At 41.9% G+C, this 24,516-nt stretch overlaps 1 protein-coding gene across 3 annotated transcripts in view; it reads left to right on the forward strand.

Annotated features, from left to right (window-relative positions):
* CREB5 (cAMP responsive element binding protein 5) overlaps positions 1-22,464 on the forward strand; it is a 488,110-nt gene extending 465,646 nt beyond the window's left edge. For 2 of the 3 annotated variants that reach the window (XM_072651024.1, XM_072651026.1), the window contains 3 exons: positions 6,489-6,716; positions 17,878-17,986; positions 20,415-22,464. In XM_072651024.1, coding sequence (XP_072507125.1) covers positions 6,489-6,716; positions 17,878-17,986; positions 20,415-20,578 — 501 coding nt within the window. In that variant the 3' untranslated portion in view covers positions 20,579-22,464. The remainder of the gene's footprint in view (positions 1-6,488; positions 6,717-17,877; positions 17,987-20,414) is intronic. The other variant, XM_072651025.1, reaches the window with a different exon arrangement.
* The last annotated feature ends 2,052 nt before the right edge of the window (positions 22,465-24,516 follow it).

Below are 24,516 nucleotides of genomic sequence, written 5' to 3' on the forward strand. Positions count from 1 at the left end.
ATTCAAATTCCACAAGCATTGATCAGGTGTGTCCTGTGTGCCAGGCACTGGGTTAGGGTCTGGGATATAGCTGGGGACAGTTAGCTGGTACAGTGGACAAAACACTGAGCCTAAAGTCAGGAATATCTAAGTTCAAATCTGGCTTCACATACTTCCTAGTTGTATGACCCAGGGCAAGTCACTTAACCCTGTTTGTCTCATCTGTAAAATGATTTCATTTCGGTTTCCTCATCTGTAAAATGATCTAGAGAAGGAAATGGTAAATCACCCAAATGGGTCATGAAGAGTTGGATGCATCTGAAAAATGACTGAACCACAAATCCCTCTGCCCAGAACAGAGTGAGCACTTACAAGTTGTCAGGGATGGTCCATTGATTGATTGAAGGAAGCTCTCAAGGAACTGACATTTACCTGGATAATGATGTAGAGTGATTTGACAATGCCTTAGGAAGTATCTCCATGAACAAAATACACACCATCCTTTCAAGGGCCCTTCATAAAAATGTGAGGCATGGGACTGGCTTTGTCAAGGGTGAGAGGGGAAGCCAAACTCTAGGTCAAAGATTGCACCCAACTTGCAGTCCTATGGTTCCCAAGCGGAGACTTGAGGCAAAGAGAGTAATAAGATAATAGCTGAGGAGGCAAGTCAGTGTATTTGCTTATCTCCTTTCTAAATAAAAGAAGAATGTAAGCTGTTAGCCTTCAGTGATGATCTACTCCATAAACAAGTTTAGCAGTCCTTCTCATCTTAAAAGACACTCATTAGCTCATTAGCCATTAGTCAACTGCCCTCCATTTCAGTCTCAAGACAGTAAGTGGCCAATTGTAAATGCAATTAGTTAATTGCCAATGTAATTAGTTAGATAAAATATTTTTTCCTACTTTCACAGTCCCAGGAAGGGCTGAGGTCAGGATCCTGTGAAAATCTGACCAAGAGAATCATTGGGACCGTATCCCCAGATACCACTGGGACATTTCAGCTCATCTCATGTCAAATGATTTAGTTGATTTCTGAACCCAAACAGAGGCTGGGGTTTTCCAGGAATCAAGGACCTGGATTAGATAAAACCATAAGGTCTCTGAGTGTGACAGAAGCGGGGGAACACTGGATTTGGGGGGGAAAGACCTAGACTCAAATCCTTTTTTCTTCAGCTTCTTCCCCATGTGATACTGGGGACCTCAGATAACCTCTCCGGGCCTCAGTTTCTACATATGTGACCTAAGGACGTTACCTTTAAATCTATGACCCCATGAACTAGACTTGGTAATAAGATCCCCAACTCTGACGATTCCTTATCAAAGTCAGGCGATGATTCTCCAGATCTTCCTGCAGTCATCCCTTTCACTCGGAAGAAAACTTTTCCTTCCATATTTAACATAACATTGGAGTTACTTGTCCAGAGCTCCCTCTCTCCTCTCCTCCATACCTCAGAATCTCTCCTGTATGTCTTTACCTATCCTCCTTTCCTTTTCTCCAGTCAACTTCTTAGCCAAGTAATGCTCCTACTTGAATCCCTGATCCCATCCCTTCTCTCATTCAGTTCTTTACATCATTCATCATTGATTCAATAGCTCTCTGCCTTCCACTCTGCCTGTGAATGTGTTAAGATTTCTCATCCTAAAAAATAATAAAACCCCTTACCTTCCCCTGACATCCCCCCAGAGCTATCATTCTGTATCTATTCTCCTTCACTCCTCGATTTTTAGAAAGAATAGATTACAGTCCAAGACTGTTCTCCATTGCCTACGATCTCAACTTCCCACAGTTTGGTTTCTGTCCTTACCTCCCTGCTGAAAATGCTTTTCTCCAAAGTCACCAACAGCCTTCTAAGTGCTGTATCAAAGTGTTCTTTTTTCTCTTTCTTCTTTTTTTTTGACATTTGGATTTGATACTGTTAACCACCCTCTCCCTTTGGATAGTCAGCTCTTCCAAGGCTTCCAGGATTCAGTATGATTGTTGTTTCTTGGTTTCTGAGAGTTCATCTTTCTTTCTCTGACTTTGAAGTGTGAGAGTCCCTCAATATGGTCTCCTGAGCTTTCTTCTCATCTCTCTCTGTTCTGTCTCTTTCCTGATCTTATTAACTCCCATAACTTCAGTGATCACCTCTAGACAGATGATTCTCAATGTGATGTAAGTGTGTTGTGAATAGGGACCGTTTGATTTGTGTCCCCTCTGCTTAGAGCCTAAATGCTTGGAGATCTACGTATCTACCTCAGTCTCTTCCTCTGAACTACAGACACATTGTTCCAACTGTCTACAAGATGTCTCTTCCCTAGCAACTCAGGTTCAAAGTGTCCAAAATTAGCTTTGTTATCTCCCCCATAAACATCCCTTTCCTCCCAACTTCCTTTTTTCTATTGAAGGCACCACCATCTTCTCTCTGCTCCAAAAATCTCAGTGCCAAAATCTTATCTGTCTTCCTTTTCCTTCAACCTTTCTCCATCTTTATCCAACTAAATCCCATAAACATTTAACACATACCTAAGTGACTCCTGTATGTCAGGCATCATGCTGAGCACTGCAAAGTCATTCTGGCCCATGCTTACAATATATCTTATAGCAATGTCATCCTCTCTGCTCCCATGGCCAGGTTCCTAGTTCAGGTCCTTTCGAGCTCTTGTTCAATAAGATTTTTGTACCCGTATCCTAACCTCCAGTCTTCCTCTCCTCCCTCCTTCATACAGCTGCTCAAATAATATGTTTGGGAGGCTAAGTAACAAGTAGGTGGCGAGAAAATGGAGTCACCTAGAGTAGAGTCCTCTTTCTAGAATTTTAACAGGGAAAGCAAGATGAGATAGTAAATGATACTGGGAGAGGGTGGTAGGGTTGATGGTAGGGATTTGCATTTAAGATTCAGGAGGCTTCAACTACTTCTACACAGAAGGGAAAGAGCCAGCAAAGAAGGAGATAGGGAAGCTATTAGGGATAAAATAATCGGGCAAAGTCTGGGTATAGAGCAAGTAAGGAACAAGGTCATGAGGGGGACTGATGATCTCAGAGCCTTAAACTGAAATTTCATATTCCTTTCAATTATTTAAATATATAAAATTTTCTTTGAAATGTTCAGAAAGGGTCCATAGGCTTGGGATTGCCAGGGATCCGTGACACCTATACAATAAGTTAGAAATACCTGCCTGAGAATGACCTGGTACTCTTAATCTACAAAATAAGCACTCAGTGTTTGTTGAGATGAGTAAAAACTTTTATAAGAATTAATTTCATGATTCTGATTTTTTTAAAAAAGTTTCAGAAAGATCAAAATCTTAGAGTATTCATCTGCAGGGAACATAGACTGATAGGAGTGCAAAGGCCTGTCCTCAGTTCATATTTGTCATCTTTCCTAGCTACAGAAGAAGGGTCATAGGATTTGGTCTGGAAGGTACCTCCAAGACTCTCTAGTTTAGTCTCCATTTAACAGATCAGAAAACCAACCTTCAGAGAGTAGTGACTTGCCCAAGGTCACAGAGGTAGAGAGGGACAAAGCTGGGATTAAGAGCCAACCCTCTGACATCCAGGCCTGTTCCTGTAACACTTGTACCGGCCATCTGCAAGGCTCAGCTTGTCTGATTAGTCTTCTAGGGCACCACAGGAGACTTTGTGAAGGCAGGAGCAAGGGGAGGGCTCCCCCTGTTGAATCCATCTCTCTACTGGCCCTACCATAGGTCTGGCATTCTAATCTAACTAAAATCTTCCGCTTAAAGCATTGAGGGGTGGGAGAGCGGGGATGGCAGAGCGGGGGAGGGAACTGGCCACCTAGGGAGATGAAGTACTGGTGGAAGGTCCTGGGAGGGAGGCTTTGAAAGGCAGATGGAGGGGAACTGAAAATCCACTTTGCCAACCTCACCATTTTGCTAAGGCTGGTCCCCTGAATGTGAATATGAGCTCATGATTTATTTCACACAGGAAAAGGATTTGGATAAAAGCAAAAATAACTGGGCAGTTCAGCATGTTCTCTGTGGAGATGTTTTGCCTTGGAGTGGGTGGTTTGGCTCCAATGCTAGGCCTCTGAAGTGACAACCACTCAGTCTTTCCCAATAACAGGGCTGGTTACCTCGATGGTCCCTGGAGGGACCAAGGCTTTAGGCAGTTCACATGTTTTCTCACTAGCGTGCATTAGGAGGCTAGTGGGTGTTATGAAGTCACCAGTAAATGGCTTTGAGAAACTCTTTTGCATTATATAAGTCAGCTTACACACATACACAAACACAACCCAGAAACTAATGGCATTGAAATCCACAGAAAATCTGATAGAGTTTGGGCTCAAACTGTATCACCGCCTATTGGTCATCCTTCAAGATGTCATCCTGTAGCCATTGACGACTCTAGTCAAGCTGATGAGTTCCAGTCAGTCAACAAACATATACTAAATGCTGATTCTGTGCCAGGGAACATTGGAGAGGCAGGTTGTTGGGTTCCATTTCTTAGACTTTCAGCCCAATACTCACACAAGGGCAAAGAGTCTTTAGTAAAACATCTTCATGGAGATCCCAACTGTAAATCTGAGTGACTGAGAAAAAATTTGTTTTATCTTATGAATGAAAAAAAAAAGAGAAGGAACAGAGTACGTGAGGGGAGCATCAGTTGTCTAAGAACACACAAACAGATCTGAGGGTCTCACAAGGTATTATGTGTCTATGTTCAAATAAGGCCAAAGTCTTTTGCAAAGACTTTGAAATGTCCCTGAGCCTTGAGGAGACCTAGTCAAGTACAGTAAAAATATGTCTGGGAGACACCAGGGACCCAATTACACTATGGACTCATGGCACATTTGACCCCCTGGGACACCAAACATCTTGGACGCAAAGGTTAGACACCAGAAGTGTAACAATGCTCCTTGACACTTTGTCATTGTTGGGGCACTTTATGTATATTACTTCATTTCATTCTATTCTCACAACAAATCCATGAGGCAGATGCTTTATTAGCCCATTTTACAGGTGAGAAAACTGAGCATCAGACATGGTAAGCCACACAGCTAGAGACAGGATCTGAACCCATTCTCTCCCAGATTTGAAGCACCAGCTCTCTTTTTTCTCTACACTAACATTTCTCATTTGTCCATAGATTGTTCTCAGAGACAGTGAACTCTATCCTTCCTGCAGGAAGGGCTTCCAGTCACTAGGGTGAAGCTGGAGGGAGAGAATTTATGTAAAGCATTTTGGCAATATTTAAGCAGAGCTTACGGTGCTTTTCAAATCCTGAAACAATATCTAGATCTTAGTGATCCTAGGTAAGGGCTCCAAAGCCAGACAGGTACCTGTGTTCCTCCCAGAGACTGTCTACTCCTTGTGCTCAGACCAGTCAGACAGTAAAGGCTGTACCAGACTCATCTTGGGTTCTGTTACCTGGAATCAGTTCTCCAACATATATCTCAGGGTTGAGAATGGAAGCAGCAGACTGACCGTTCCTAGGAGGATTTTACCCAGATGGCTGACATCTGTCATCAAAGTTCAGACCACAAACCTGACCTCTCTGTCTCTTCTTTTTTTTGCCACATTATTTGTTTGTTTTAAAATTCAGCTTAAATGAAAAGGGGTCAGGGCAGAATTTTCTCTGAGGGCCTCAGAAGGTTAGAAGGCATTGGAAGAGCATTTCCTAGCCCCTCCACAATGATCATAGGACCCTAGACTGAGAGCTAGAAAGAACCTCAGAGGCTATCTGGTCCAATCCTTTATTTTATGTAGGAATAAACTGAAGCCCAGGGAGGTGTAGCGATGGCCCCAAAGTCACACACTTAAGGAAGCATCAGAGGCAAGATTCCAATCAAGGTCCTTTGACTCTAGAGCCAGTATTTTCCCCTGAAGTCACATCTGGCAAAGTTGCCAAATTGCTCCCATTCTCCCATCTTTCTTTTCATAAAAAAAAGTTACCTGGTCTTTTCCTATATGTGTGTCTCTTGTCCTCTTCACTCAAATACCAACTCCTCAGGAGATTTCCTATTTATATTTGTCTGGCACAAAGTGTAGCATAGAGCAAGCACTCGATGCTGATTGAATGAATGATTGGATACCAGGAATTCTGTCAGATATTTGATAAAGCTAAAACAACAGACTCAGGTGATACATTTTAAAAAATGATGCCAATTCAGTTCAATGCCACAAATATTTGTGAGATTCCTGCTCTGAGCTAGAAACTCTCAGAAACTGTTAATACAAAGACCAAAATGAAAATAGTTTCTGCCTTCAAGTAGCCTACATTTTACTGGAGGAGAATAAGGTGTAAATAAGTGAATATGAAATGTATGTGAAGTAAGTACAAAGTAATTGGGAGAGGGGAGCAGGAACAATTCGAGGAAATGGGTAGCATTTGATCTGAACCTTGAGCAGGGGTTAGAGACCCCAATGTTGCCATATGTATTTTTGTTTTCTCAAATGCCTGGAAGTTAATTTGATCAACTGAGGCATCAGACTCCTGGTCCCCTGCCTCTCCTTCACGACTTGGGCTTGTCTGCTCATCCTTCTCCCTTCCCCTCTCCAATCCCGGGCAGGTTTCACCAGCGACACAGCAGATGCAGCCCACCCAGACGATACAGCCGCCCCAGCCAACCGGGGGGCGTCGGCGAAGGGTGGTGGATGAGGACCCAGACGAGAGGCGGAGGAAGTTTCTGGAAAGGAACCGAGCAGCTGCCACCCGCTGTAGACAGAAGAGGAAGGTCTGGGTGATGTCATTGGAAAAAAAAGCGGAAGAACTCACCCAGACAAACATGCAGCTTCAGGTGCGGGCCCCTGGCTCTCCTGCCACCACACAAAGGCCCTGTGTACCCTGGGCACTGGGGAACCCACAGGCACAAATATGGCGTATTGGGAAGCCAGCAAAAACATAGGTGCCATCTATGAGGCCTTTAATCCATAACTGCTCCCCTTGACTCCTTGCCAGGGAATCATTGAAGTGTATCTGGCAAAATCAGAGGGCGCGTGCCATTTTCCCCTCTTGCCAGATGTACTGGCAGATGTTTTATTCAGATAGGAGAGCAGATCTAGATGATGATTTAAAAAAAAAGATGCCAATTCAATTCAGTAATTATTAAGTGCCTCCTATTTGTAAATTAAACAATGCTAGGCACTGGGAATAGAGAGGCAAGGAATGAAAACAGTTCTTGTCCTAAGGGAGCTTATACTCTACAGGGAAGAAACAATAGATAGATAGAGAGAGAGAGAGACAGAGAGAGAGAGAGACAGAGACAGACAGACAGACCAACAGACATAGATAAATACATACATAGTTACATACACATTTGTACATACATGTATAGTGTGTATATATCATTCATATTATACACACACATATGTACAACCTATAGGCAGAGTAAATACAATTTCCTCTGTAAATAATTTGAGGAGGGAGAAATACTATCACTTGTGGGAATGGGGGCATCAGAAAAGACTCGTATAGAATGTGGCCTCAATCTGACAGAAAGAAACTATGTTGTTTCAGATTGATTCACCAACAAAAGAACTGGGATTAGATCACTGGCAGAATTCAGTCATCTGGTGCTTCTTTGGGGTTTTCTTTTTTTCTCCCTTTTGCTTGTATTGAATAGCTTTTCTTTGGTTGCCAAAGGAGATCTACTGATATGACTTCAAAGGATTTTGAGCTGAGAGGGACCTTCCACATGACCGCATCTCACACTCAAGTTGGAGACAGAAGGAAATGAAAACCTAGTGAGTGGAGGTGTTTTGCCCAAGGTCATGAAGGGAAAAAATGTTAGAGGCAGGAATTCTTTTCTTCTGCTTGGCCTCTCCCCCTACAAGGCAGAAGTAGAAGCAAAGTAGGAAACTGAAGGAGGACAGGCTTAGGCGCTATGTAAAAAGAAGCTTCTCCATGTGGGGAGCTGGTCAGGAGGTAGGGGCATTCCCTGTCATGTGAGGTCTTCAGGATGACCACTGACTGGGGATTCCTGTACAGAATGCTTCGACTCTACCCCCTTGGAAGTATCTGTCACAAAATCATGAAATCCCCAAACCTCAGAGTTGGGGGGAGACCAATGAGGCCAATCCATACAATTTGGAGGTTCTATGCTTTTGTGAACACAGGGCTTCTCTTTTCTGATATCCCTCCCCAACTCAAGTCAAATCTCAATCTATCTTCATGGTTTTTTTTTCTTTCTTGATTTTTTTTTAAATGTGCCTCACATGAGAACCACTTTACAAAAAAAGAAAAGGAGGTCCCCAGAAGAGGGATAGGATAGGTGGAAAAGATGGAGAAGAGAGGATGAGGGCACCCCATATCACTGCAACAGGTTTCGTGATGTCCATGGATTTAGATTAAGGCAATTAGATTAAAATAAATAGACCAGTGTTCATGTGGAATATGTTGACAAGAAGAGAAGTCACATTGTCTCCCTAAATCTCAGATTCCTCATCTGTTAAATACAAAACTTATTGAGTTTCTATTAAAATGAGTTTTCACAGATTTTTCTAGGGCATGAATGTCATGTAAGACAATGTGGTATAGTAGATAGAGGGCTGACCTTGGAGTTAGGAAGAGCTGGGTTCAAATCCCAGCTCTGGCATGCATCAGTGTGACCCTAGACTGATTACTTTAGTGCTGAAGACGGACTCCAATACTCTGTGTCACCATTTGCATTGATAGAAGATTGTATATGAGGAGATGCCCAAAAGGACCAAATTACAGGCCAATGCCAAAAGGGCTACATGGCCCAGAGTGTCAGAGATGACATCCAAAGACCTGGGTTCAAGTTCTGACTATGCCATTTAGTAACTGGATGACTCTGGGTAAGTTACTTCATCTCTCCAGGCCTCAGCCTGCTCATCTATAAAATGAGAGGATTTTCTTAAAGGTCCCTTCTACCCCTAAACACTGTGATCTTACATTGCAGAGGGCAGCCAAACTGCATTGGTGAAGGAAATTTCCATAACTGGAATTCCTCAGAGCAAAATGCCATGAACTTACCCCCAGAAAGTGTCAAATCGGCAGGATAGGGAAGGAGAGATGTGAAAAGGGGGAAAGGGAGAAAGGAGCTGCTTTATAAATCTGCTTGTTACTTGACACTATAGTGTAAGTATTCATTTTTAGCCAGCATATACAGCTATTATGCCCTTCCTTTGACCTAGTCCACTAATTTAAAAAGTTTTTGGAGCCAAGTCAGTGAAAAAAAAGGAGGTGCTAGAACTCCAGTCTCCCCAAGGTGGAAAAACATTAATGTTAACACAAATATCCCTTGTTGTTAAAGAAGACATCTACATATACACACACGAGTAAATACTAAGTTCTTCATCTTCCTCTCAGTGAGTCTCCTTGGAGTTAAGAATCACACCCAGCCAATGTGTTCCATCTTGCCTAGTATTTAGCCTTGAGACATATTGTTCTGGATGGTAGAGACGCCGTCCATCCTGGTACCTCTGTGTGACCTTTGTAAGAAGCAAAGGTTTCTCTCTCTGGAGACCAGCCCTGAGAGCCAAATGTTAAATAAACTGAAGGGGAAGGTGCTAAGCAAACAAACTTCAGCCAGCCTGGGGAGCCAAGGTCTAGATGGCCTCCTGCCACTGGTGAGTTGTTTTCCAACCAAGAACCTCCTGGTCAGGTCGGGGCATTCACCATCTGCAGCTGGAACAACCCATCCTAAGTAAATAAGATGGCATCCCAGGCGCTGCTCTTCATGGCTCCCTAGAGCAGATCCTCAGTGAACTGGAAGCCCCAGATCTCTTGATTTTGTGCGCAGGTGTGTAGACTGTTAGGATTGGGAGAGCTCTCCGAGGTGATGAGTTTCACCTGCTTCCCCCCAACCCACATTGTACAAGTGAGGAAATCTAGATTTCTCGAAGTACTTCCCCAGGGTTACACAGTTAATAGCAAAGCGATAAAAATGAGATCCCATTTCTGTAGCACTTAGCCAGACCCAGTCTGAGTGTGACATGACTTAGCTGTGTGACCCTGGGCCAGTCACTTTACCCTCAGTATTTGCTTCACTTTCCTCATCTGTAAAATGAGCTGCAGAAGGAAATGGCAAACCCCTCTAGTATCTCTGCTAAGAAAGTGCCAAGTGAGGTCACATAGTTGGAGACAATTGAACCGAGCGAAAAGGACTTCCATGCATTATCTCATCCAATGCTCACCAAAAACAAAACAAAACCTTGAGAGGTAGGTGTTCTTATTTTTCCCATTTTGCAGATGAGGAAACTGAAGCTGAGAGTGCTCAAATGATCTTCCCAGGGTCACGTGGCAAGTAAGTATCTGAGGCAGGATTTGAATGCAGATCTTTCTAACTTTCTAGTCCAACCCTCTCTACCCATTATACCAAACAAGGGCAGTGTGGCGGGAAGAGGGTTGGATTTGGAGTTGGAGGACCTGGAATCCATTGCCTGCTCTGTCAATTCTTACCTTACTTCCTTCATGACCACGGACAAGTCCCTTACCCACTCTCAGACTCATTTTCCTTAACTATAAAATGGTAGGATTAGACTGGATTATCTCTAAGATTCCTCTAGCTCTATGAACAGAAGTCACTTCCATCACTCTGGGTCTCGGTTTCCTCAATCATAAAATGAAGAAATTGTGACTAGATTTACCTTGGAGGTCCCTTTCAGGTCTATATCTAGAAATGTGTGAACATAAGTCAGTTACCCCCCCTCTGGGTCTATGTTTCCTTATCTAAAAGTGAGGAGTGGAGTCCTTTGACCAGATGACCTCTTAGGTCCCAGCTCTAAATCTGTAACTTAGATGTAGGTTTCCTGACTCCCTGTTCAAAATACTATGCGTTCCTTTTCCCCTTTTTCAGCAAGCCCCAGACTTGCAGATGAGGGAAGGAAGCCCTTTTTTTCCCTCTAGTCTCAGAGATTAAGTGGCATCAACTCAAGATTTATCAAAGGTCAATGTGATTCTCAGTGGATCTCTAGGTTTAGGGATGATGGGATCATCTGGCCACCCATAACAATAATGAACTCTTTTTAAAAAAACTAAGTGCAAAGACACATGGTCTAAGGAGATGCTGAAATTTTAGACACAGCAAGAGCCCAGGTTTGGAATTTGGCAAAAGCAGCAGCCAGATGGGAGCCATTTGCTGACAAATTGAAGGTCCCCTGATTCTGAATGAACCCAAATCACCCTCAGCTAGTCAATAAAAAAATGCCTATGTTCTGCAGCTCCTTGTCATAATTAGATTTTTGGTACAGAATTTTGCTCATTCCCAAGAATGCTTTGACTGTGTCCCTTTGCAAATGACATCAGAAAACCCCCCAATTGCTGGCCCCACCATTTTAAGTGTATTTGAATGTCCCTTCTCCCCAAAATATTGTAGTTACATCTATGCCTTTCTGTGGGCATGAACCTCCACACTGGGGCCTCCTTCAGGGTCGAATGGATGAGCCCAGGGACCCTCTACCCTTCCAAGAAAGCACAGGCAGATGGCTACCAGCTTTGGAATAGCAACCCTAAATGACTTCAAAAGCCCACAGTGAAAGGGCTCCCATCAGCAGGAGATTTTCTCAGTGCTAGCTGTTAACGTTGCTCCTGAATATAATTGGAACCCTCCATTCATTGATTCTGAACCTGCTCATTTTACAGATGAGAAAACTGAGGCTCAGAAAGGCAAAGTGATTCATCCAGAGTCCCATAGGCAACCTTGCCTTATGACGTGTCCCATTCTTAGCTAGGATTACTCACAACCTTCTTTTTCAAAATATGCTGTAAGTGGGAAAGCTCTTGCCATCCAAAGCCACTGCCACCTCACTCAAGATCCCTTTGTAACATGTGCAACATTTGTCTCTCGTATACTCCCACAGGTGGATGTAGGGATAGTGGTTTTGAGCAAAATTCATGAAATAAGAAAATTACAACTAACAAGGCCCTCCCCAACACACCATTGTTGTCAAGTCATTTTCAGGTGTGTTTGACTCTTGTTGGCCCAGTTTTGGGGTGTTCTGGGCAAGGACACTGCCCAGGTTTTCTGTCTCCTGCTTTTAGCTCCAGGGCAGGTTCCTTCTTTCAACCGTGTTGACCACTGGCAGTCATAAGAGGAACTGTTGATTTTTTAGCATCTCCTCTTTGACCCCAATTTCCTCACCTATTAAATGGGAATGGAAGGAAGGAATGATCTGGATAGAGGAGACAGTCGCTTCCAGTCCTAATTCTTTGACCCTGTGACTTCTGAAATTCATACATAAGAAAACCACATGAGTCTCATTGCTTAATGATCATAACGAATCAAAGTCAAAAACATTTATTAAGTGCCTACTATGTGCCAGGAGTTATGTTAGGTGTAAACATACAAAGACAAAAACAAGACAGAAGGCTTTATTCACAAAGAGAATCAACCAGGGACCAAATTTACCAAAATAGATCTTAGAGATTATTTAGTTCAGGGGTGATCAGTAAAGATTTGTTGATATTAATTAACTAGTTAATATTTAATTATGAATTACTAGCACTCCTAATTATATTTTAATATTGTATAATTAATAAAATATAATCTATTATTAGATAACATACTATTATTATATTAATTAATAATAATTATTAAGAGCTATGATGTGCTAGGTACAGTTTATACAAAAACGAAGAAGAAACAGTCATAGAAGAATATGGATACGTTAGATGCTATCAAGTCTGACCCTCTCATTTAAATAAATTATTTTAAATTTTTAAAAATTTTTTTAAAATTTAATTTTAATTTAAATTAAATTTAAGCTTAAATAAAATAAATGATAAATATTAAATTAAACCCCAGAGGGGCTGAATGACTTGTTCATGATCACATTATTAGTGTCCAGCAGGCTGTAGGCTCTAAAGTGTGATTTGCACCCAGTTCTTCCTGTGTCCAAGTTGAGAGCCCTTTCCACTATACTGTAACACTCCTCCTTACCCTCGTGGAGATTACATTGTTTCAGGGAATGAAAAACAAAACATATATATCTCTTAGTGTTTTCAAACGTATTCAGAAGAAATACAAGGTTATTTGGTGGGAGAGACATTAGAGGTACAGAGAGCCACGAATGTCCAATGGACAAGGATTTATTGGGTAGCTCTTGTATGCGCTGGGGATGCAGGTAAAATGGGGAAGCATCAGACAGGACAGAATTGACCTGCTTAGGGTCACACAATGAGTTAGGGGAAGAGAGAGGATCGGAAGTCAGGTTTCCTGATCCTCTGTGTACTATAATAATAATAATAGAATGTATCTGTGGAACTTTAAGTTTACAAAATACTTTATAACCTTGAATGAAGGTTGACTGGTGGAGTGGAAAAGGCATTAGATTTGGGGTCCCAAAGACTCAGGTTCAGATCCCACTTCAGATATCTGTTGGTTACGTGACCTGGTGGAGTGACCTTTTTGTGCCTTTATTGACTTTACAGTCTTTACAATCCCGTCCAGCATCTAATCTATAGTTTTATGCTCTTGTATGAGCCGTACAAGAATCTGTGAGAAGGGACTACAGTCTCTTTAAGCCCCATTTTGTAAGTGAGGAAACTAGGGTGAGAGTAGGTAAGTGACCTGGGGTCACTGGACTAATACAAGGGAGAGGAGGATCTCATGCCTTACCAGGCTTCCTCTTCCTAGACTGTCCTATGAATTTGTTTTGTCTGTCATAGACATCAGACCTTCCCTACCTCCTGACACTTGAAGAGTTAAGGGTACACGTATGACATGCTAGTGATTCTGCTCTGCTGGCGATATTATCTGGCAGCCAGCCTTTAACCATGACATAAAACTTTCATGTGAGCAGATGTGCATCTCCACAAGGACATGACGCTCACCTGTCAGAGCATCAGTTTATTCCTTGAATTTTCCATTATCATCAATTTCACCTCTTTGGGTCTCAGTTTCCTGGTTTATAGCATGAGAGATGGTTGGCTCATTTATTAGGTGCTTTGGGATCAGCAGATGGAAACACTCCACAAGTGCACCATATTTTAGATAAGACTTTGGTTCTGGGCCAGGGTGCTGGACCACATAATATAGCTCATTGAGGTGATTTGGCTCCTTGCAATAGCTTCTCAAGGAAGTGAAAATCTTACTGTAAAATGGGTCAGGGTGTGCCAAAGGAGAGAGTCAGCCAGATCCAAAGTGCAGCCCAAACAACGGAATTCAGAGCTGTTTTCTTAAGGAAGGGGCAATCAACAATTCTGAGTGAACATTGAACAGAGAGGGTGTGACCCAAGACCTGGCTGGAAGAATAAATGGAAATGAATTCCAGCTCTCCTAAACCACTAGAGAGGGCAGAATGCTCTCAAGCTCTGTCTCTGTCTCTGCCTCTCTCTCTGTGTCTCTGTCTGTCCCTGTCTGTCTCTCCCTCTATCTCTCCTCTTTCTGTCTTTCTCCCTCTATCTCTCCTCTTTCTGTCTCTCTCTGTGTCTCTGTCTGTCTCTCTCTTCCTTCCTTTTTCTCCCCTTCTCATCCTCCTCCCCCTCTCCCTCTCTCTAATGGGGAAGAGCAGGGGATTCTAGTTTATAAACTTGAATGTTGTTTCCCAGGTCAAATTATGAAAACAAGTCACCAAGTACCTGGAGAGACTAAGAAAGGCTACTCTTCCATAGTAAACCTGGCCAGTTTCTATTCATTGCATACTAGGAGAGCCTTTGACCTTTCCTTAAGAATTATTTTCTTTTATCTGTATCTAAAACTTTTGAATTAGAATCTGAATATTTGGTGGTTTGATTTTTGACAAACTTAATTACTTTACTCTTCTACAAAAGTATGTGGTGAGTGTTGCTTTTGAGAGAGCCTAGATTTGGAGCTGCTAGGGATCATGCATTTACAGCTGGAAAGATTCCATTTTATTGACCAGGAAATTGAGGTCCAGAAAAGATAACTGATTTGTCCCAAATCAGGACAGGAAGGAAATGGCAGAGTTGAGATTCAAACACAGGCAGGCCTCTGACTCCAAAGCCTTGGCATCTTCCCAGCCCCCAAGCTACCTCTCATCTTTTCTTTATCCTTGATTACTTAATAGGAACATTTGTGTGACGAAGAATCCTATCAGATCTAAGTCTGGTCTGAAAAGTGAGTTTCTCTATGGCTCATGCTATTAAAAAGGGAGCAGTGAGAAAAACGTGGCAGACTTCCTAAGGAGAGAAGGGGTTAAATGGGAGAGAGGAAACATGCTTCCTTCACATACATGAAATTGACTTTTCCCAAATTTCACTAAAATTGTTAAGTGTCAGTTTGGAGGGCAGTGGGCCTGATGTGACATTCCTCAATCATCCCTATTTTGGGTCAGCCCAGTCTCCTTTTGTGAGCTGCTTCAGATCATAAGAACAATTCCCATATGTAATCAGATGATTTTTTTTCATTTTCAAGTAGTTATTTTGGGCAGCCAGTTGTTAACTTTGAAAGCTTTTCAGGAGAAGTTTGAGGTATAAGTATAAAGCATAATGTTAGAAGTTTCATTAATTGGCTTATTGGAATAGTTAACATCAGAGAATTTAATCAATCTGTTTTTGCTGATAACATTGGGAAAAGACACTTTAAAAAAGATAAAAGTTAGACTGAAATATGGCTTTAGGTATCAAAATAATTCTGTTTTATTAGTGAGATAAGTGACTAGAGAGTCAAGTTCCTGTTGGAAGTCAGTCCGTCAATAAGCATTTGCGGAGTGTCTACTGTATGCAGGCACTGTGCTAAGCCCTAAGGATACAAAAAGAAGCTACGTAGAGAGAATGCAGTGACCACCTTGTTAAAACTCATGCTCGGGGCCACATGGGGTATGGCATACTTAGAAATTCTGCCACTGGGGAGCTGATAATGGTGGATTGATTGAGCTCAGGAATTCTGAGCTGCAGTAAGGCTACAAGTCAATCGAGTGTCTTCATTGAATCTGGTAGCAGTATGAAGCCTGTGGGAAATTGGATCAGGGAGCTACCAGGCCATGTAAGGAGAGCCAGGCTGGCCCAGATCAGACTTAGAGAAGGTCAAAGCTTCCATGCCCATTGGCAGTGGCATCCAGTCTGTCCATGGCTGCCTCACTTCCAGCCTGAGCAAGATAGAGAGACCCAGTCTCAAAAAAACAAATAAACCCCAAATAACCAAAATAAACCTATGCTTTATGCTTTAGGAGGAAAATTGTTCAGGTTCATGTGGGTCATTGTTGTTGGCAAATCGTGAATGGACATTAGCCAATGCTAGGGCAATCATTTGTCATGATTGTAAAGTAGAATTATCCAAAATATTGTCCAGTTTGAAGTTAACTTTTATCAAGTGGAAGCACCTTGGATTCAGCCCTCTTTTACCCTTGCCTGTTTCTAAGATACCAAGGGTGCCAACAAATATATTAAAAAGTGAACAACATGCTTTTCCTCTATGGCTCACCATTTAAGCACTAATCACACAGGCATAGTAAGAACTGAAGTAATTTATTCAATTAGTCAATCAACAGGTATTTATTAAGCACCTACTGTGTGCCAGACGGTCTTACCACAATCATTATTTTGAGGGGAATGGCAGTTATAAGGGCACTTGATGGGACAGCCTCATGTGTTCGATTCAGAGCTTTAAATACTTCCTCTCTCTTTGCCTCAGTATGCTGGCCTGACTGCTCCTGTAGCTAGGCTGGGATTCACCCTGAGCAGCCTCAGTCGGCCTGCTAATTGGAGATCAGATTTCGATGTTCCTTTCGACCAGAGTGGAGATCTGATGGTAAATTAATGAGGCAACTTCTCCTCTGCACTTGTCAGTTTGAAGGCCACCAACCAAGCCACATAACTCATCCAAATTCTGTTCTCTGCCCTGCCATTCACCTCTTCAGTCATTAACACCAATCTGGGCGTGCAGAGCCGGTGGAATAAAGGAAAATTAATGATGATGCCTGGGAGCTACTGTCTGGAGAGTGTGGAGGCCTCAGTACAGTTCACCTTGTCTGATAAAAACCCGTCTCACGTAGATGAGGTTTTGGAAAGACGATGTTCAATTCAACAAAGCGTTTATTAAATATCTACTAAATTCTAGGCCCTAAACTAAGCCCTGGAGACACAAAGTCAAAAATGAAATATTCCCTTCCCTCAAAGAGCTTACTTTCCGTTCAGTGGAAATAACATATGCACAAGTAAAGATCAATTTTAGTAATAGAAAGTAATTTCAGGAAGCATAAAATAGTAATATCAATCCGGTATGTAGGAAACACAGAGGAAAATGTGGGACTCATTCCCTATCCATCCTGTACAAGCTTACGTGTAGATATTTGTCTGCGTGGTGTCTCCCCCGTTAATGTGTAAACTCCTTGAGGGCAAGGGCTTTGTTGTACCTGGTGTTTAACACAGTGCCTGGCACAGTGGACATGCTTAATAAATGTTTTTTGGTTGATTGATTTGAATACCTGAGTTTGAATCCTGACTCAGACATTAACTACCTGTGGTCCCTTCTTGGTAAATCACTTAATCATCCTTGGTTTCCTCATCTGTAAAATGGGGATGATAATAGCACCTGTGTCACAGGATTTCTGTGAGAACCAAATGAGGTGATATCTGTAAAGTGCACTGCAAACCTTAAAGCATTATAGAAAAACCAGCTCTCAGGAATAAGATTAATAATAATAAGTAATTAGTACTTATTTAAATTGATCATTAGAAGTTAATAAGATTAATAATAAGTGATAGTGGGTATTGTCTGGAAAGGCTACATGTGGGAGGTAGCCTACTTGACCTGGGTTCTATGAGGCAGTGGTGAGGAGGGGCTGCAATCCAGGCAGGGAGGACGGAAGAAACATAACATACTGGGAAAAATTAATAAGCTTGTTTGAGTGGAAAGGCAAGTAGATGGATGAAAAGCCTGTTTTTCTATGACCTCTAGTTGCTGAATTGTTTGGCCTGACTTTGCCTCCATCACTCGAATCCTATGTAGTAAAAACAAAACAAAACACAAAATGCAGAATGGGGCATGTTTTCACTGGCCTTTCCAATAAGATTCTGACTCATTTTCTTTCCAGAATGAAGTTTCCATGTTGAAAAATGAGGTAGCCCAGCTGAAACAGTTGCTGTTAACACATAAAGACTGCCCAATAACTGCCATGCAGAAAGAGTCACAAGGCTATCTAAGTAAGTAACTGGCTCGTTTTCTTTTTCTTACTTGTCTCATTGCACACTCATCTTTTTGTAGCTCAGTCTTCTCAAAAAGGGACTCAAAAAATAAATTTTCCTATCCGTATAGAGGCCAAGCTCAAGATGGGGTGTAGTCAGACCATTCTACCCTGGTGAAGCCTTCTTCATGTGCCAAAACACTGGTGGGAATCTTGGCCCCCCTTCTCAGAGGTCTGGCTGAGTTTGCCATGAAAATCCAAGTTGGGAAATCCCACCCACTTCCATTCTCTTGTGTGGCCAGTAGAGAAACACTCAGTTGCCAATGGACTGCCAAACCTTCCAGATGTTGCTCTGGCTTCAAACAGCTTAAAGTTCTCCAGGAAAGATGGAAAGATAGAAATGGGAACCACATTTGCAGCTGAATTCTCTTATTTTGAAACCCCTATGGGAAGGAGGTCTTTCTGCCATAGCTACCATTAGTTCCTACCTGGTTTTTCACAGGCTTGAACATAAATTAGAGAACTGAGTTAATTAGAATATAGGAAGCAGGACCCACATGCCCAGAGAGTGGCTAGGATCTGAACCCATTTCCTACTTGGGCTCCCCACATCCTCACAGGCGAAACGAGTTCCTTCAGACTTCCCTGTATGGTGCAATGAAAAAATGTTACCAATGGAGTCAGCTGGCCTGCGTTCAAATCCAGCCTTTTCTACTTACTGTCTGTGTGACCTTAAGCAAGGTAATCTCTTGGGGCCTCTGTTTTCATCTTTAACTTGAGGTTGCTGGTCTGGTTTACAAAGGCCAAATTAGAGGTCCCAATACTCCTGGAGTACCTGAACCAGATTAAAATGTACTGGCAAATGTTTAACAAAATAAATAAAATACAGTAGAATGTAGACGATGTTAATATGTGGTTTTCTACCTCTATTAAATGCTGCAGGCAGAGATCCTGATGTCCAGTTTAGTGGCCCCCTTTTCAACTTAAATGTGATTCCATTTGTCTGCATAACCTCTGAGGTCGCTTCAAGGTCTCTCCATGTCTCAGACCTTATTTTCTTTAATGACAAAGTTAGAAGTGACTGGGGGTGGGGGAAAGGTCAGGGTGTAATGGTTTAATATCAATATGCTTTCATATTGAGCAGCTGCAATGTTCCTACCTCATGTGGGTCCTCCTCTCATCTTGGTAATATGCTTGACTCTCTGTGTATAGCTAAGAGACAAGTTTGTATAAAGCAATTCTTTTCCTTGTACCACTATGATCATGGAAAAAGCATGGGTTTGTTGGCAGTTCTAAACTTGGAACTCACTCCCTACATCAAAGGGGTGTTGGGAGGAAAGCTCTTTTATAGACATCCATGCCCTATGGGCATGCACTAGTGGAGAGAGGGCTGACCTTAGCATTCGGAAAGCTTGGGTTCAAATCTGACACCTGATAGTTAGGTGACTGGACAAATCATTTAACTCCTCCATACCCAGGCAATTCTCTAAGACTGTAAGTTGCGGATCAGGTATTGATCTTTGTTGGAGGGAGCTGGGATAAGATCATAGACTTTGCTCAAAATAAATTAATAAATAAACAGATGTTTCTCTTTTGCTCTGTTATTTCACCCGAACCTGTGATTTTATGGTTTGAGGGAACTCTCAGTGTGAGAGGCAGTCTACCACAATAGCAAAGGTCCTGGATTTGGTATCAGAGGACCTGGATTCAAATCATGAGGCTGCTTCTTACTAATTGTGAGGCATCCCCACCCCACCCCTATTTGACTAATCAGATGAAAGAACTGTAGTGCTAAGGTTCCTTCTAGTGCTAGGATCCCATTCTCCACACAGATGTCTCTCAACTTTAACTTAGAGTCTTACATAATTGCCTGAGATACCAACAAGTAAAGGGACTCACCCTGTTGTCACTCTGTTGTCTGTATTGTAAAATGAGGAGACAAGACCTCTAGATAGGGCCATAAGATCATAGGTTTAAAATTGGAAATCATCTGACAATGAACCCCTTATTTTACAACCGAGGAAAATTGAGGCTAAGATGGCTTCAATACCTTGACCAAGATCATGCTTCTAGAGGCCCACAATAACAATAACTAACATTTATAATGTAAAACACAATGTCTGGGGCCACCGAGAGCATAACTGACTTGCCCATAGTGTCACAATTGGAGTGTGTCAGGGACAGGACTTAAACCCAGGTCTTTTCTGACTTCGACTGAGGCTAGCCCAGCACCTGTTAAAGCTACATTGACTCTGCCATCATAATTATTAACATTATTAGGCACAGATCTGGAAAAGGAATTTGGAAACAGTTTCTACTTCCTTCCAGGAGAAATTGTTGAGAAATTCACATACATCAATTTACAAAAATGTTTCTCTAAGCAGTGTGCAAGTCCATACAAGAGTACCACAATACATTGGGGTATGCATATGCGTGTGTTTCTCCCAGGTCCCGAGAGCAGCCCTCCGGCCAGCCCTGTCCCAGCTTGCTCCCAGCAGCAAGTCATTCAACACAATACCATCACTACATCCTCGTCGGTCAGTGAGGTCGTCGGAAGCTCTACTCTCAGCCAGCTTGCCTCTCACAGAACAGACCTGAATCCCATCCTTTAAGACTCCTGGCTCCCCCGTTGCTCCAGAGACAAGCAGTGTCAGCCTCCTCGAGAGCATCCTTTTTCTGCTAAGGGCATTTTTAGAATTAACTCAAACCTGGAAAACTCCTCAAGCCCTTCCAAGACTGGCTTTCATTCATTTTTATAGTTATTATTGAAACGTGTCTTTTATACTTAGTTATAAAAAAGGGAGTTATGCAATTAATATGCTATCTGCTTGGGAAACACTTTGGTGCTTTCTTTGACTTTCTGGTACCAGTTATTCATTGATAAACTGACCTCTTTCTGTACATAGCCGTGGCTTCAGTCTAACCCCAGGACCTCAGATCAAGAAAGTGGGTCAACTCCAACAATGGCCCAATGGAATAATCCACTGAAATTCCTACCGAGGTAACTGGGGGGTACATCTGGGGGAAAGCATCATAGGCAACGTGGAAGAGTTGGCTTTGTGAACTCCCCAGATTCCCAAGGTATATTTAGAATCTTTTCACGGCTGCTGTTGTTTTTTTTTTTCTTTAAAAAATTATATAATACATGGATGTCTGAACAAAGTGAATAAAATAAAACTCACAAAAAGTTCTCTCTAACATGTCTACTACCCCTCTTCTCTCTTTTCATTCCCTTGGCTTGAACTTTCTCATTTTCTCCCTAACAAATTTACCTGTTGTTCTTCCCTGTCTCACCAGTGACATTTCTCCTTCCCTCTACATCCCCTTTTTTCCCCTCATTTCCACCTACTTCTCCCTTCCCCACCCCCTTTACTCCCCTCTGTGGGCAAAAAGAAAAAAAGTTGTTTTTAAAACAACACACTTCTCAGAACGATTGGCTAACCCTGGCTTTCAAGAGCCCTTCATCCACAGCTGGGGTTCATTTAAGCTCTCGGTTTTTACAAAATAGAAACCAGGAGATGTTTCGTGTGCCTGATTTAATGTTTTTAATAAACAGAGCAAGTTAGAAGCAGCCTCGCCACAGGTGAAATGCTATTGACAAGCAGCTGTGGGGACATTGGGAAAGGGCGCTTTGTTCAAGCCTGTATTGTGAGTCAATGCCCGATACGGGTAATAACATCACACCCTTGAATTACAACGGGTTTTATATGGCCCGTCTGTAACATTGAAAATCCATGTACTATATAATAATTCAGAAGGGCTCTATTCACTACATACGTTACGTCTTTCCATCATCAACTGCTAATAGCCTGAGATTTATTTTTCGTTTTAAGCCTGTGAAACCAACTTCACCATCCTGATGGGCAAAGAAAAAGTAACGTCAAGTCCTGGACAAAAAACTGTGTTTCCACAGGTGCTTTTCTTACCCTCCCATCACATGGAAAGTAGCCTTCGGCTCCAAGGCAGTTATACCAGGAGAATGGCAAAGAGGGTTCTCGGCTGAACCGAAAATGATTTCTCAATCTCTCATCTTGACAACTTGTGTGAAATTACACCTTTCGATGCTGCCCAATGAATCAAGGCTGGTCTCTTTGAAATGAGCTAGTCAGTGGCACTAACTGGGGAGGAAACTTTTTCAACAGGTGTTATGCTTCATCTCCATTTTTTTTTGTCTGTGGGTTTGTTAGCTTCTAAAGATCAGCACCATAGATTTTCTCAAAAATTCCCCGAGTGATGAATGTTGGTTTTTTCCCCCTTTTCCTTTTTTTTCTCTTCTCTCAGAGTGAATAGAGCCTCTTGGGAAGAAAAAAAAAGGAAGGTATGAGGGTCACAGGTCATGATTTTAAACACAGTTTATGTACTACACTTAACTCTTTATTGATATTTTTTTCTGACAACTCTTGCCATGTATACGACTGCTTTCAGAAGGTTTTGAGTGTACCATGTAACTCATGACTTGATTATATAGTCTAAGAACCAAAAAAAATTAAGAAAAAAATAAATGTAAAGGATTTTATTATATTTTAGACAAACATATAATTTTAAAGTATTTTAAATACTGAATCTATAGTTCATTTTTTTAAAAAAAATGCTCCAAACTGGATGAGTTTGCTTGATTTTTGCCTCCCAAGAAAGTACTCAAAGGACTAATTTTGAAAGAAACATGTCATTTGTATCTTAGCTTAGAAAAGAGGAGGTATTTTTCATCAAAAATTCTTCCGTGGGACTTCACCATATTGTCCTAAAAGTTGGGAGGGAGTGTCAGAGGGGGGCCATGGGCTGCTGCAGTGTTCATTTTAAGATATTTTTTGATAATTTTTTTCGAAGAGAGAGACACACAAGTAAAACAAAGCTTTTCTCATTTTCCTGTCTGTGTAGTCCTTAATGAAACAGACTTCTAAAACTGTTCTGCTAATGTCAGAAAGCCCAGGGAGTGACATGTCACTAAATCAAGGGTGAGTTTTCCTTTTTGTTAGGCCTCTTAATTGATATATTTCACCGTTAAGCTGAAAGCCTCTGACGGTTAAGAACTTGCCTGAGTTTTTCTTAATTCAGCAGCATGACAGCCTGACTGATGGGCATTCTATATAGCTCAATTACGTCTGTTTTTTATGCTAAGCAGGCCAAGCCAACCACACGGTAGCAAAGCAGCCTAAACGTATAATTAGAATAAACTGTCTTCTTTCCAGACCAAGGGCCTTTAGGTGTATTCATTAGCAATGGGGAAATACAGGCAATAAAAGATGTCAGGGGACTTGTCAGGACTTCTGGAGATGCTGAACAGAATGGATGGCTCCCTGGCCAAACCCAACGCTGGGCAAAGTGAGGTGGGGTATTTCACTGACTGGACCAACTTGGCTACTAAGCACCTTAAGTAAAACATCCTGGAATACTCTTCCTTTCTTAAAACAGTCCCTGCCCTCTAAGTCTTTCTGTTTAGTGTGTCTCAATATGTAGGATGATGATCCTCTCTCTTCACTGCATCTCTAGCCCACTCCCTCTTATTCCTTTTGAAAGCCATCTCATCTGTGAAATAAATCTCATTTTCCCAAGAGCACCTCCTGACCAGAGGCCAAGAGAAAGAGTTTACAAATCTGTCTTTCTTCATCCAAATGCATTTTATTCATTATATCATTATTCATTATCAACAGCATCTCTGTTGAAGATCCCTCCCAGGCTACCTGGGAACTTTGACAGGGCCTCCCATGCCTTATTTGATGGGCGCTAACAGCAACACATACCGGATGGCATGTCTGCCAGGGGGAGCCTCATGCCAATCGAGGTATCCACAACTTAATTGCTTCATGAAACATTTCTCAACATCCAAGGCCCAAACAGGTAGGGCAAAAATCCCAGTCCCAGTTGATTGCAATAATTGTCAAGCTTTGTGTTGTAAACCCCATGTTTTTTCCTGGTCCTCCCACTTAGCATTCCCAACTCCCCAAGCCAATTTTTGCAAGCCACAGTCATAACACTGCCAGTGAGAGACAAGTGGTTGGTGTGCTTTCCTGGCATATTTTATAAGGATGAGCAGGATTTAAAGAGGAATGAATATTCCTGGGAGCTTCTCCGTGCACTGCAACTAAATGCAGCCCGTATTAGAAGTGGGGGCAAGTCAATGGGAGATGGTCAGATAGTGATCTGCCCATTAGTTACATGAATTTTAGTATAGTAGCAGAGCTTGTCATTAATATCATAAACCAGCTTTTCTGAGGGGAGGCAAGAAATTCATGTTTTTAAGCAACTATAACTGCCATTAAAATGGCCTTTCAGCTAGGATAGAATGTGCTTCTTTGTGGTTTAATGTCAAACTTTCTCAACTATATCCATTGAATTATGAAGTCAAGTTTGAGGACCAAAGCAACATTTGAACAGGAAATTTTTCATTTAGAATTTTATAACATATTTATTAATAAATGTTATTTTTAAACATTCCATCTGAGCAGTATTCTTGTGGAGGCTGTATTCATAGTTGGAAGTCAAAGTATTAGTTTATAGTAAGCCCAGCTGTGTGGTATCCCCATGTTTTTCAGGGTCTCAAATGGCCATT

Source organism: Notamacropus eugenii, chromosome 3 (assembly GCF_028372415.1).
Source record: "Notamacropus eugenii isolate mMacEug1 chromosome 3, mMacEug1.pri_v2, whole genome shotgun sequence".
Lineage (NCBI taxonomy): Eukaryota > Metazoa > Chordata > Mammalia > Diprotodontia > Macropodidae > Notamacropus > Notamacropus eugenii.